The 12,964-nt window shown below is 43.4% G+C and overlaps 1 protein-coding gene across 1 annotated transcript; it reads left to right on the forward strand.

Annotated features, from left to right (window-relative positions):
* The first annotated feature begins 4,813 nt into the window (after positions 1–4,813).
* Positions 4,814–10,101, forward strand: nr1d2a (nuclear receptor subfamily 1, group D, member 2a). The gene is made up of 8 exons (XM_058054061.1): positions 4,814–5,136; positions 6,664–6,909; positions 6,983–7,071; positions 7,158–7,302; positions 7,663–8,333; positions 8,435–8,620; positions 8,706–8,916; positions 9,002–10,101. The coding sequence occupies exons 1-8, from the start codon at positions 5,106–5,108 to the stop codon at positions 9,199–9,201; spliced, it is 1,779 nt and encodes a 592-aa protein (XP_057910044.1). The 5' UTR covers positions 4,814–5,105; the 3' UTR covers positions 9,202–10,101.
* Positions 10,102–12,964: the final 2,863 nt, after the last annotated feature.

Genomic DNA, 12,964 nt, shown 5'->3' on the forward strand with positions numbered 1-12,964 from the left:
TTTGTGTTGGGGAGGGGGGGGGGTTGTTTCTATCTCAGATTTTTAGTACTTTATTGTCTGGTATATTTTTTGCTTCCTGATTAAGTTATCTGCGCAGATATGGAAATAAAAGAACATGATGGAAAGGCTGATGTGCTTATTCTTCATTGCAGTAATTGAATGATGTGTAGCCCCCTCTTTACACCTTGTTGGCAAAGGAAGTTGCAAGTCACCCTTTGACAGCTGTTGTTTCCAAACATGTTCAAATAATCTCAGCAACAGTAGGTGAAGTTAATGCTCCACTCGTTTTGGGTACATACTGTACAGTATGTGCAAACACTTGGTCAACTTGACACATGGAAATGGGCTGCAGTTAGCAGGGGTAAATGTTCATTATCTTACTATATTAAAAGTACATGTGACTATTACTGCCTTTTACAATCACCTGCCTTATAACACCTCGGTACTTTTTTTAACAATATTTTCGGGCACTGTGCTCCTCTGAGCAAATAACTAGTGATCCCCAGGTCCAAATACAAGAAATGGGGAGATAACTCATTTTCTCATTTTCTGCTCTAACTGGGTTACGCGCCATCAATTTTAACTAAAATCACACTTTTTTAAGCTAGTTAAAAACACACCTTTTGTGTTTTTAACATTGTGTTGTCTCTGCTCTGTGCTGTGTATTTGTTTTCTGCTTCTGTTATTATGTTTTGTAAACTATGGGACGTCCATTGACAAAACAAATAGTGACATTTGCAGGTAACTCCCAATAACGCAAAAATATCCACATTTTGTTTCTTCACACACACAACTCTTGCCCATAAACCACCCAAAAACGTGTGTGTAACATGCCACTTAGACAAATCCACATAAAATGAAGTTGGAATTGCCAGTAAGATGACATGCTTCTAGTTTCCACATCACACTTGTTGGATCAAAACTTGTTGAATCAATGTGATGACATCAGAAGTCAGTCTCTTAGTCCCACCTTTAATTCTGCACTGCACTGGTGAAGAAAGCCCAAAAATAATACCTGCATGTGTCATTCATCCTCATTTTGTGTTCGCTCCAAATACCACAACACTGAATATACCAGCACCGGAAAAGCCAAATCATAATGACTTGTGTCTAGGTAACTATTTGTATCATTATGACTTGATGGCTATTTAAAAATCCAATGTTAAGTGTCAGGAGGCATGTGCCGCTCCCTCACGTGCAAACAGTCAGCTGTTGTGTGGACACGATGTTCCCACTGGAAACCTCTGTGGAAAGCTAACTTTTCCCCCCACCATCTCTGCAGCGTATTGTGGCCTGCCACAGTGGTGTTATATTTAGCCTTATGTACCAGCTGTGTTTGGAGGAAAAAACAACTTAGCTAGGGAAAACATTCTTCTTTAAATTCCCTTTTCTCATCCAACGTCTTCTCATGTGGGATCATAACACCCATTGGTTATTTGTTTTTATACAAATGAAGTACTCATCAGCATTATGTAGAAATCGCATATTGGAAAGACACCACTAAAGGATGCGGGACAGGCCACTTTGATACATTTTGTTTATTATAAACATTAAAAGAAAACCAATCCGGGTCAGTATAAAGTATGCTTAGCTTTAGCTTTGTGTTATAGCTGACAAAGCAAATTAGTGTAATATATCATAATATAAGGCTACATGTCGGATAAGTGGTTAGCATGCAGGCCTCACAGCGAGGAGACCTGAGTTCAAGTCCACCCTCGGCCATCTCTGTGTGGAGTTTGCGTGTTCTCCCCGTGCATGCGTGGGTTTTCTCCAGGTACTCCGGTTTCCTCCCACATTCCAAAAACATGCTAGGTTAATTGGCCACTCCAAATTGTCCATAGGTATGAATGTGAGTGTGAATGGTTGTTTGTCTATATGTGCCCTGTGATTGGCTGGCGACCAGTCCAGGGTGTACCCCGCCTCTGGCCCGAAGACAGCTGGGATAGGCTCCAGCACCCCCGCGACCCTGGTGAGGAAAAAGCGGTGGAAAATGAACGAATGAATGAATGAATATCATAATATAAGGCTACATGTCAGATCAGTGGTTAGCATGCAGGCCTCACAGCTAGGAGACCTGAGTTCAAGTCCACCCTCGGCCATCTCTGTGTGGAGTTTGCATGTTCTCCCCGTGCATGCGTGGGTTTTCTCCGGGTACTCCGGTTTCCTCCCACATTCCAAAAACATGCTAGGTTAATTGGTGACTCCAAATTGTCCATAGGTATGAATGTGAGTGTGAATGGTTGTTTGTCTATATGTGCCCTGTGATTGGCTGGCCACCAGTCCAGGGTGTACCCCACCTCTCGCCCGAAGACAGCTGGGCTCCAGCACCCCCGCGACCCTGGTGAGATTAAGCGGTAGAAAATGAATGAATGAATGAATATAATAATATATACTCTGATCCAAATTTTAAGACAAGTGGTGAGGATGGCATCACAGAGGGCATCTACTGTCTGGTACTGATGTCCATTTTTGCAAAATCTTCATTTTCGCCATCCATCCCCAAATGTTGTCGGTTGGATTTGAAAAAGCCAATCATTACCACACTGACGAGGGCCTTCAGTCATGAGGGATGTCCCCAACATCTCCACATATCCACCTGCCGTTTGATGCCCCTGCACAACCGGAAGCTCTGTTGTTCCATTGAAGAAAAAAAACCAGCCCAGATCATGATAGTACTCCCTCCACTGTGCCGTGTGGAAAACATGTTTGGTACTCTCGTGCAAATTCCAAATGGGCAATTTTCACCCAGAATGATCCCGTGTCTTGATGGATAACAACATTGAATCCTCCTTTTGGGGTCTACCACTTGACTTTTTGTTCCATAACCCTTACCCTGAATTCACACCAGACTCATACCGTTGCTTGGGTGTAGCAGAGGGTCGTACGCTTTCTAATTGCTTCCATTTTAATCAGCCTGGCAATTCACACCAGCCGACACACTTCCTTATGGGCGTGGCTGTAGGCCAGATAAACTCTCTGTCCTCCCCCAAGCTCTGCTTCTGTGTTTACGTTGCAAGCAATGGCTTGCAAAAAGTGTTTCTTTAGGTGTAAGGGAAAGCCACATTTGTTTACAATTCCTAAAGACGCCACCATCAGGCACAAGTGGTTGGAGTCCCCGATTCCCTACCAGCAAAAGAAATGTATTTTAATCTCATAATGGCATTCCACACTGGACTGTTTTGTGAACGTGGGCCACTATGCAGCTGGACTAGCCGACAATCTGCTGCAAAAAACACAACATGTTACCGATGCTGTAGAAAACACTAAAATGCTAAAGCTACTTACCATTGAGAGACGTCTTGAAGACTTCTTTTCTTGAGAAACTTCAGACTGTCCAGTCTCTACTTCGGATCGGATTCGGGTTCCAACACATGTGGCTGTATGTTAAAAGCAGACATTTTAAAAAGATAAATCTCAGTTTATCATCAAATCCTATAAAGTTTGCATCAAGCGGCACAACACCAGAAGTCCTTCTTAGCAGATTCTGGAAGAACGTTAAAGCTTTGTTTGCCGGTTATTGTGTGTAGCTGCTCTATAGGAGTCCACAATTCAATACAAAGGGTTGAAAAATGAGCAAAATAGGTCCCCTTTAATTGATTTTGTTTTTAGACTATGCCAAAGGCCAATAAAAAATGAGCTGCAGCCAACACTTTGGTCTTAGGTGATTCTAGAAGATTTAGGAACGCAGGAAGTTGCTATGCAGTCTCACTTTCACAAAGGAATTGTTTTACATATGAGAAACATAGTTGTGACTTTTACTTCATCACTATGTACTCTCATTATAGTTGGATATGGACATTTATTTATGTCAAGAATTTTGGGTAAATTGAACTTAATTAATGAATCAAACTTTCTGCCTTTTTTGTGGGATTATATTTTTTATTAAAATAGTGTTTAAAAGAAAACTGCACTTTAATGCTTTATTTACATTTTCACAATGGTTACTGCACTGTGTTCTTGCCTTAAAAACTAGAGGCTTTTTTTATTATTTAAATCGGGACGGTTTAAACATTTGTTACTGTACTGTAATTGTCTTTAACCAAGACATACAGTATCTTTAGCTTTTGAAAAAAATGTTTTTTTTTGCTTTCTAATGATGTCTTTTATGTAGAAATAATGGTGCTTTTTAATGCACACTTTTACTTACAGAATCTTTGAGAAAAATGCATGTTTTTCTTTGCATTCCCCAAGAAAATACAATCTATTATACAAGATTCATTTGCATTTTCAACCATTAACTATTATTATTAATACTAACTGCAGTAGATACTGTTTCATTTGTTTGTTAAGTAACGTTGACATTTGTCCGTGTCTGTGTATTTGTACACATTTGTACACTTAACATTGATTCCATTACTTTGGTTTATGTCGAATGAATGACACCGAAATTCCATTCCAAGAAGATTCCATTTGATTATATAAGCTTGTTTAGCTGCACGTGTACTTGAACTGTATTAAATTGTAAGTACAGTATACGATCACCACAGTTGGATACATATCAAAGTGTATATTAAGTAAATAAAACGTCATTATTATTATGATGATTATTATTACAAGTATACTTTTAGTAAAGTGAAACTGTTGCTTGGGGTGGAGGCTGAAGCGAGACTGTGCATGTGCGCGCGCACCAGGTTTCACGCAGCACGTCGGCGGCTGCAACGTGACCGCCTCGTGTGTTACGTCCCCTCAGCCAGCTAAGCCCCGCCCCCTCGGCCCTGCTGAAACTGTGTCACTGGGTTAAAGTGGCTCGGGAGCCAGGCCGGAGGGGCGTGGCCTCGGCCGCAGCTCGCTCACATGGGCGAGCCCATGAGCGCGGAGGAACATTCAGTTCTAGTCCGCACGCACAGCAAAGGGGGAGTTCCTCCAAAGATTATTTCCCACCCTCTTTCTCTCTTTCCACCCAGCTAGCTCGATCTAGAACAAGTCGTGAGTCACCGAACCGGACCTACGACGACCCACAAACACACTCCTGATGTTGTGAGCTGCCCTGTCGTCTCTCTTGCTCGGTGCTTGTCAACTTGTTCGGTCGCCATCTTCTTCCGCCACAAGTCGACAGTTGATTTTTCAACACTTTTCACTTGATTGTCTTTTTCCCTCGATTGGAGATGCCCGAGGACGTCGGACCAGCTAAACCTGGTAAGTAGATGATATTTGATAACAGAAATAAAACACCTAAATATGAATGAATGCTACAATATTACAATAACGAAAAGGTTGTAGTTGTGTTATAGTTTACAATTGCATTCAGACGAGATAGATCATGAAACTACCTTCTTATCTTGACTAAAATGATCATTTTCATCCTGTTTCGTGAAAGGAAATGTCCCCAAAGGATTATTGTGATAGTTAAACTAGATTAAGCTGTCATGAAGAAGGCACAGCTCGAATGAATGGCGACCTCAAATGCTGCTTTTAAAGCTACCACACCGACAAGGGTGCTTTAAACTCTTTAACATGTAGCCCACCTGGGCTCGGACGCTGACAACAGTGGCCGATAACCCATTTTGAAGTTTTAAATCAGGGTTAAGAGTGTCATATTGTCGTTGTTGTCGTCCACTTTGACACAACAACCGTGTTCCACTTCCTAGCCAGGGCTCACATGGACATCGTAGCCTAGCCATGTGCCACTGTGTACACGCTTCTGCCAACTCGCGTCTGATTGGCCGGGGGGCGGAGCTATGCGCGCACGAGTCCCGGCTGTCTCTCACCCGGATTGGCTGACAGCGTGTCGGTGACGTCACGCATTGCATAATCCACAACCGTACACAGTGGCGAGGTACACGTGAGTCTGGCTTGACCCAGATTGTAGTCCTGCTTGGCGTCCTCAGTCCTCCATGACACATCCACATGGCTGTGTTAGGTAATCACTTACATAGGTGTGGAGGACAAAAACACGCCTTTTGCAGGACAATTGCCTATTAAGGTCTATTATACTTGGGAGGTTTCAAGAGAATCAAAACTTCAAAAATCAAAACCAGACTTGCAATAGGCATTTGTCTCATTTTCTTTGATTGATCAATTGCTTTTGACATTTTCTCCCATGTGAATTTTAGCAGATAATGCGCATTCCTGTTTGCAATGCAGGCTCGTATTGATCTGTAAGCTGTTGCCGTCATGACACTTAAGCTACCTTTTAATGCACAGTATCACATCTCTACCATGTCTCTGCACCCTAAAATGGCTGCAGGCTTTTTTTTTTTTTTTTTTTTTGAAAGATTTCATTGAGTATTCTTGGTGCCAAAGCTGTCACTACAGTTGCCAAGCTCACTCTTGTGTAACCCTCCGGTGTGTGTGTGTGTGTGTGTTTTTTTTTTTAATAGCCACCCTCCGACATATTTTGTTTCACACAAGTGTTTGCGTTGCTCCACTGCTTCAGTGACCTCGTCTGTGAGAGTCCGTCAGCATCCCATGTTCACAGTCTTGTTATGTAACACATGTTATCCAACCAGCGAGCCTGGAGGTGATAAAGCAGGTCAATCATGGCAGCTGAGGCACACACACACACACACACACACAATGGAGGTGTGTTCTTCCTGTGAGGCAGTACGTGAACTGTATTTGTAGCTCTTAAGATCTTTCGTATTAAGCAGCGTCAGAAAAAACAACCAACAAAAATGCACCATGCCCAAATAAATTCTCAACCCCATCCTCTTCTGTCTTTAGGCGGAGTCATCGCCTACATCTCCTCAGGCTCCGCCTCCAGCCCAGAGTCCTGCATGAGTACCAGCCCAAGCGCCAGCGGTGGCGGCTTCATGTCCACGTCTCCCACCCCACCCCGCTCCTCGTTGCCCAGCAGGGCAGTGGGCATGGTGGTAGACATCGCCCCGCCGACCAAAAGTGGACCCAGAGCCGGAAGTGGCGTGGAGAAAGCGGGCCGCTCCTCTGCATCCACCAAGAGCAGCATCACCAGTAGGCAGACTCTATAATTAATAACACACTGATGGAATGGTGTGCGTTAGCTTAACATCTGTGTTTCTTTTAGAAATCAATGGCATGGTGCTGCTGTGTAAGGTGTGCGGAGACGTGGCCTCAGGATTCCATTATGGCGTCCACGCGTGCGAAGGTTGCAAGGTGAGACTTAACGTCACTCTTGTTGACAAAGTTTTCACACACACACGCACAAATTGATGCTAACCCCCGCATCATCGCTCTTTTAGGGATTCTTCCGAAGGAGCATCCAGCAGAACATCCAGTACAAGAAGTGTCTCAAGATGGAGAACTGCACCATCATGAGAATCAACAGGAACCGCTGCCAGCAGTGCCGCTTCAAGAAGTGTCTGGCTGTCGGGATGTCCCGAGATGGTGAGTCCTCGCTCCATATTTGCTTTTTTGTTATGACTGTTATTGGCATTATAGCATACGAATGCAGAAAAATCTTACATAAATATTTTTTCTGCTCCAAATTGTAAATATTTTTTGCCCAGCAAACATAAAGCCCTCTGCTGGTGGAGATCATAATTGCAGCCCAACGTGCCAACACTGTAATAACATGAGTTGGCCACTAGACGGAGTATAATTTCATTTGATTTAACTCGCACATGAAACATTTATCCACAGGATAATTTGGGGAAAAAAAGTATTTCCATCTTCAGATTATTCTACTTACAGCTGAATGTGAAATAAGGTGAGACAGAGTGTAATGTTGTTGTGTTGTGTCCTCAGCTGTCAGATTCGGGCGCATTCCAAAGCGGGAGAAGCAGAGGATGCTGCTGGAAATGCAGAACGCCATGAACAACATGATGAGCAGCAACAGTCAGCTGCACAACATGCTGCATGGCCACCAGAGCCCCCCACTGCCCAGCGACACCAGTCCCTCGCTGTCCTCCTCATCCTCCTCCTCGTCCTCCTCCCTGTCTTCAGACTCCCCGTCCTGCTCCAACCCGTCCTCCCCTCAGTGCCCCCAGGACGCAGAGTCGGTGGTCTCAATGGACACCAACTCCAGCTCCGCCTCTTCCTGCTCGTCGGACAGCGGCGAGGATGAGGGGGGCATGGGCAGGCAGCACCACAATGCCTTTGAGAGGACCCAGCACCAGGAACGCCAGGCCTCCCCATCGCCTGTCGTCACAGAGACAGCGACTGGCTCAGACAGCTGCATGGATGCGTCTCAGCAGCAGCAGCAGCAGCAGCAGAGCTGGAACTGCTGGAACAATGATGTGGTGATGAGAGGCTACCAGGACAGCTCGTACAGCAACAACCAACACGTCAGCAACGTCGCCTTCAATGACGAGAGGCGAGAGTGCCCGCAGCAGCTTGGCGGCGGCCCCAGCTGTCCAATGGACGCCCACCGACAGCGGGCTTACCACAACGGACCAAGCAACAGCAGAGCACACCTGGTGAGTCATTATGACAGGAGGGAGACCTTACAAAATGGCAGCCGCATGACCACTTAAATGTAATTATTTTTGCAAATGCTCACTCACCTCCTCCCTCTCAGGTGTGTCCCATGAACACCTCCCCCTACGTGGACCCCAGCAAGCCCAGCCAGGAGATCTGGGAGGAGTTTTCCATGAGCTTCACCCCTGCTGTGCGGGAGGTGGTGGAATTCGCCAAGAGGATCCCAGGCTTTCGTGACCTCCCAGAGCATGACCAAGTGGGCTTGTTGAAGGCGGGAACCTTTGAGGTAGGAGGCCACGGTTGCCCCTCATTGATGACATTATGACCACCACAGCACAGCAAGCCAACTCTCCTCTGATTGGTCCCCTCAGGTGCTGATGGTCAGGTTTGCCTCTCTCTTCAACATGGCCGAACGCACGGTGACCTTCCTGAGCGGCAAGCACTACAGCCTGGACACGCTCAGGTCACTCGGCGCCGGCGAGCTGCTCACTTCCATGTGTGAGTTCAGCGAAAAGCTAATGGCGCTGAGACTGGACCAGGAAGAGATGAGCCTATTCACCGCTGTGGTACTCGTCTCCGCCGGTAAGAACACCAATCATGAAAGGGAATATAAAAACTCTCACCCCCCCACGAAGACAACATGCTCACCTCTGTTCCTCCTTCTCAGACCGCTCGGGCATCCAGGACCTGAATGCCGTGGAGGCCCTGCAGGACAAACTGATTCGGGCCCTGCGGAACCTGGTGATGCAAAACCACGGCGAGGAGGCTGCCACCACCTTCACTAAGCTGCTGCTCAAACTCCCCGAACTGCGTTCCCTCAACAACATGCACTCTGAGGAGCTCCTCTCCTTCAAGGTGCATCCGTGATGACTTCCTAGGCCATGCCCGCCCAGCCCGGGCTCCACCCCTTACCACACCAACCCACCCACCTCTCTGCATCTGACCAACCCCGTTGTGTGTTTATTTTGCGGAATGTATTACAAGTTGTTTTGTACTCTATTTTTGTGTGAAGTGGACCGCGCGGGGTCCAGAGAGAAGAACAGTACTGTATTTATGGAGACAAGCTGACGTTGTTGCAAACATGGAGGCACTTTTCTACTTTCAGCAGGAAGAAGAAACTCATCTTTGCTGTATGCAATGATTGAAAGTATCTGCAACGTTTTATTTAGTTTCTTTTCATTTCCTCCAGAAGCCATTTAATGTAAAAAAAATGCGAGTGAATGTGAAACGCAAAACTTGCATGTTTATTTGCTCTTCGAGAGGCTTGCTAGCTAGCCAGGAAGCTAACGGCTAATGTGACGAATGTGCTGCTAATGCATGGCTAAACTTCTCCTCTCGCCTCACCACGCACCATCTTCCTTTGTGTGCGTGTGTGTGTGTGTGTGTAGTGTTGTACTCTTTTTACTTTAGTGTTTTTTTTGTAGCCTCTGCGCCACCTTGCTCGCGCTTGGCCTGATTTCTGGAACACTACATTCGCACAAATTCACGTTAAATCCACCACCAGTGTCAGGGCGAGGTTCCACGGAGGTGAAGCATAATCATAAGTATATTTTGTGTTTTCTAACTTTCCACTTTGTATGATTTTTTTTTTTTTAAATTGAACGTTGTGCTTTCTGCCGGGCACTGAACATGAAGCGTGTCATCCATGATGTTTGTTGTACTTGGCAACACTGTCACATGTAAATAACTATATATATAAATATATATAAATATCTCTTGAACATAGACAAATATGTATAGTATAAATGAATAAATATGGGAGAAGAATATTGTTTAATGTGTCTTTTTTTACATATATATGTATATATATATGTATATATATGTATATATATATATATATATATGTATATATATATATGTATATATATATGTATATATATATGTATATATATATGTGTATATATATGTGTATATATGTGTATATATATGTGTATATATGTGTATATATATGTATATATATATATATATATATATATATATATATATATATATATATATATATATATATACACACACACATATATTTTACATATTAATGAGGGAAGCTCATCGATCGGCCATTGATCAATATCGGCTAACTTCCGTGAAAAGGCACGTGGGCGAGCGTCACGCCCGCTTCACAGTGCGCAGGCGTACCAAACCCAAACCGTACGTGTCTACAGAGTGGAACTTCCCTGCCCTTGGTGAGAGTTTCCAGCAACACATTAATATCTCGCTGGGGTAGCATGTAAATAAACAAACAAACAAATAAATAAATAAATGTGTGTGTGTGTGTGTATATAGTATAGTACGACATTTGAAGAACAAACTTGACGGAGTATGGTGAGTGACTCACAATGTGATCATCAGTCATTAGTCAAACGCGACAGTCGGAAGTCTGAAGCAAATAATCCGAAAAACAATTTTACGGACTCGATCACCAAAGTCTCTCGAACTCTCTTTCACTCGCAGCCCCGCTTCATGATACCCGGAAGTCCTGCCAGAACACATCGTATGTAAATTTCACGAGTGGTACATGTTCTCTTGTCACATATGTCACATATTTGTCTATATAAAGGTGATTTTATTGTTCCCTTTATCATATCATATAGCCAATAGCAGGGGTGCAACCAGAAATTATGGGCCCCATGAAAAAAATCAAGTTGTGCGCCCCCACTTTCTATTTTTTAATAATGAGCTCTTATTTGGGCCCTCTGGCAATCAGAGGACATTGGGATTGTCATAACTTTTCTCTCTTATACGGCACCCCTGGCCAATAGCACTCATGATAAATACATTTAAAAAATGTACACTTAATTAGTGTGATGGCCCTATTAAAACATTAGGGAGCTTTTCTCCACAAGATGGCGCCGTTGGACAAAGGGTTTAGCATTAAACGCATCACATACAGTACATCATAATAAGAGTTGCAGTGACCTTTAAGATAATGTAATTTAATACGTGGGGGTTGTTCTTTCCAAACAGGAAGTGGAGCAAACAAGGAACAATTTAATGAGCCCAATTCATCATAAACGCAAACAATTTTTGAGAAGTATTCATTAAACCGCTCATCTTTGTCCACTACTGCATCGTGCTGATAGCTTTTGCTAACAAAATGGTTATCTAGCCAAGTATATACAGATGAGTGGTGGATGGAGAGAAAGTGCATGAGGATGGAATGTTCTGGAATGGAAGTGAGGCCCGGTGGCAGAGGAGGAATGTTTGAATGTTTCACATGGTTGTCCTCTGGATGACCCCCCCTCCACCCCTCCACCACCAACACACCCCCAACTCCTCCCTCTCTAATGGTGTGGGAGATAGTGGGAGTAATTAGCCTCCTTAGAGCAAGAGCTTCAGCATCCCATGCGTTTATGCTCCCAGTGCACTTCTTGTAAAACAATGCGGCTTCAACGTGCCGCCTTTATTTTCCTTACCCCCCCCCCCCCCTGCAGGTGAGCAGCTTGGTCTTGGGGCAGATTTAATTACGGTCGTCCAGAGTGCAAATATCTCTCACTCAAAGTCAGGCATGAGGAAGTGGAGTGGTCGTGGATGAAGACAAACGGGGCCTGAAAAGTATTGATTTTCCTTGAAAGGCCACATGATAACAAATATGGCCGCCACCTCATCTATGTTTCAGTATGTTCTATTTATAGAAGTCGAGGGAACATAGTCGTCACAATTCACACGTTTTTGCGTTTTACTTTTAAACATTGCATTACAGTATTTCCATTAATGAGGGAGAGGGTAAGCCAATACTGCCAACAAATGGAGACTTTCTTGTCTTTCTTGAGGTGAACAAATATATATATTTTTGGAATGAGCACATTAATTGTTATGTGCAGCGTTAATAACTGCCCGAGGCCTTGCATGGCTTTCAAGGGTAACTATTTGGCTATATTTATACTTTATACTTTTATACTTTGTTTTTTGCTGAAAGGTAATCCTTTGCATTCTATGTTGGATGTTTTGATTCAAAGTTATCAGATGGGTTCATAAAATCTACATTTTCTCTACTTGGATTTTTAGTTTTTTGGCCTGTTTGAAAGAAAACAAATATCCCAATGGCACCGTAAGTCATAATTATGAGATGGAAAGCGGAAATTCTGAAATAAAAAGTCATAATTATGAGTTAAAGTCATAATTCAAGGACAGGAAAATGGCAATTATGAAATAAAAAAAGTCAAAATTACAAGATAAAAAGTCATAATTTAGAGATATTGTTGAGATTTTAAAAAACAAACCACGCATATGCTGGCTTGGTCACATGGCACTTGTATTTCATAATTTTGACTCATAGTAACGACTTTTATATCCATAATCTTTACCTTCTACTTCATAATAATGACCATATCTCATTATTTTGACCATCTAACTCATAATAATGAATTACCATTTGGATATTTTTTTCTTTCAGTGGAGGTAAGAGCTGATGTGTCTAAACAATCTTGTTTTAGATTGTTTTTAGCGCATTTGTTAGTTTATATGTACAAACCAGACACTACTTGGTCAATTAAACCGCTAAGTGGGCGCGGAAAAATTTGACAATTTTTTCATTGGTCGATGGGGCTCAATTAATTGCGCGCTTATTGAACCCTACCTAGCAACAATAAACGGAACCAGGAAGTCATATCGTTGTACGACATCACGTTAG

Source organism: Doryrhamphus excisus, chromosome 17 (genome assembly GCF_030265055.1).
Source record: "Doryrhamphus excisus isolate RoL2022-K1 chromosome 17, RoL_Dexc_1.0, whole genome shotgun sequence".
Taxonomy (NCBI): Eukaryota; Metazoa; Chordata; class Actinopteri; order Syngnathiformes; family Syngnathidae; genus Doryrhamphus; species Doryrhamphus excisus.

Excerpts from the sequence above, each read along its gene's own strand:
- nr1d2a (XM_058054061.1), top strand. The coding sequence starts at position 5,106 with ATGCCCGAGGACGTCGGACCAGCTAAACCTG. Across the intron at positions 7,072-7,157 it reads ACGCGTGCGAAGGTTGCAAG|GGATTCTTCCGAAGGAGCAT; the intron begins GTGAGACTTAAC and ends TCGCTCTTTTAG. Across the intron at positions 7,303-7,662 it reads TGTCGGGATGTCCCGAGATG|CTGTCAGATTCGGGCGCATT; the intron begins GTGAGTCCTCGC and ends TTGTGTCCTCAG.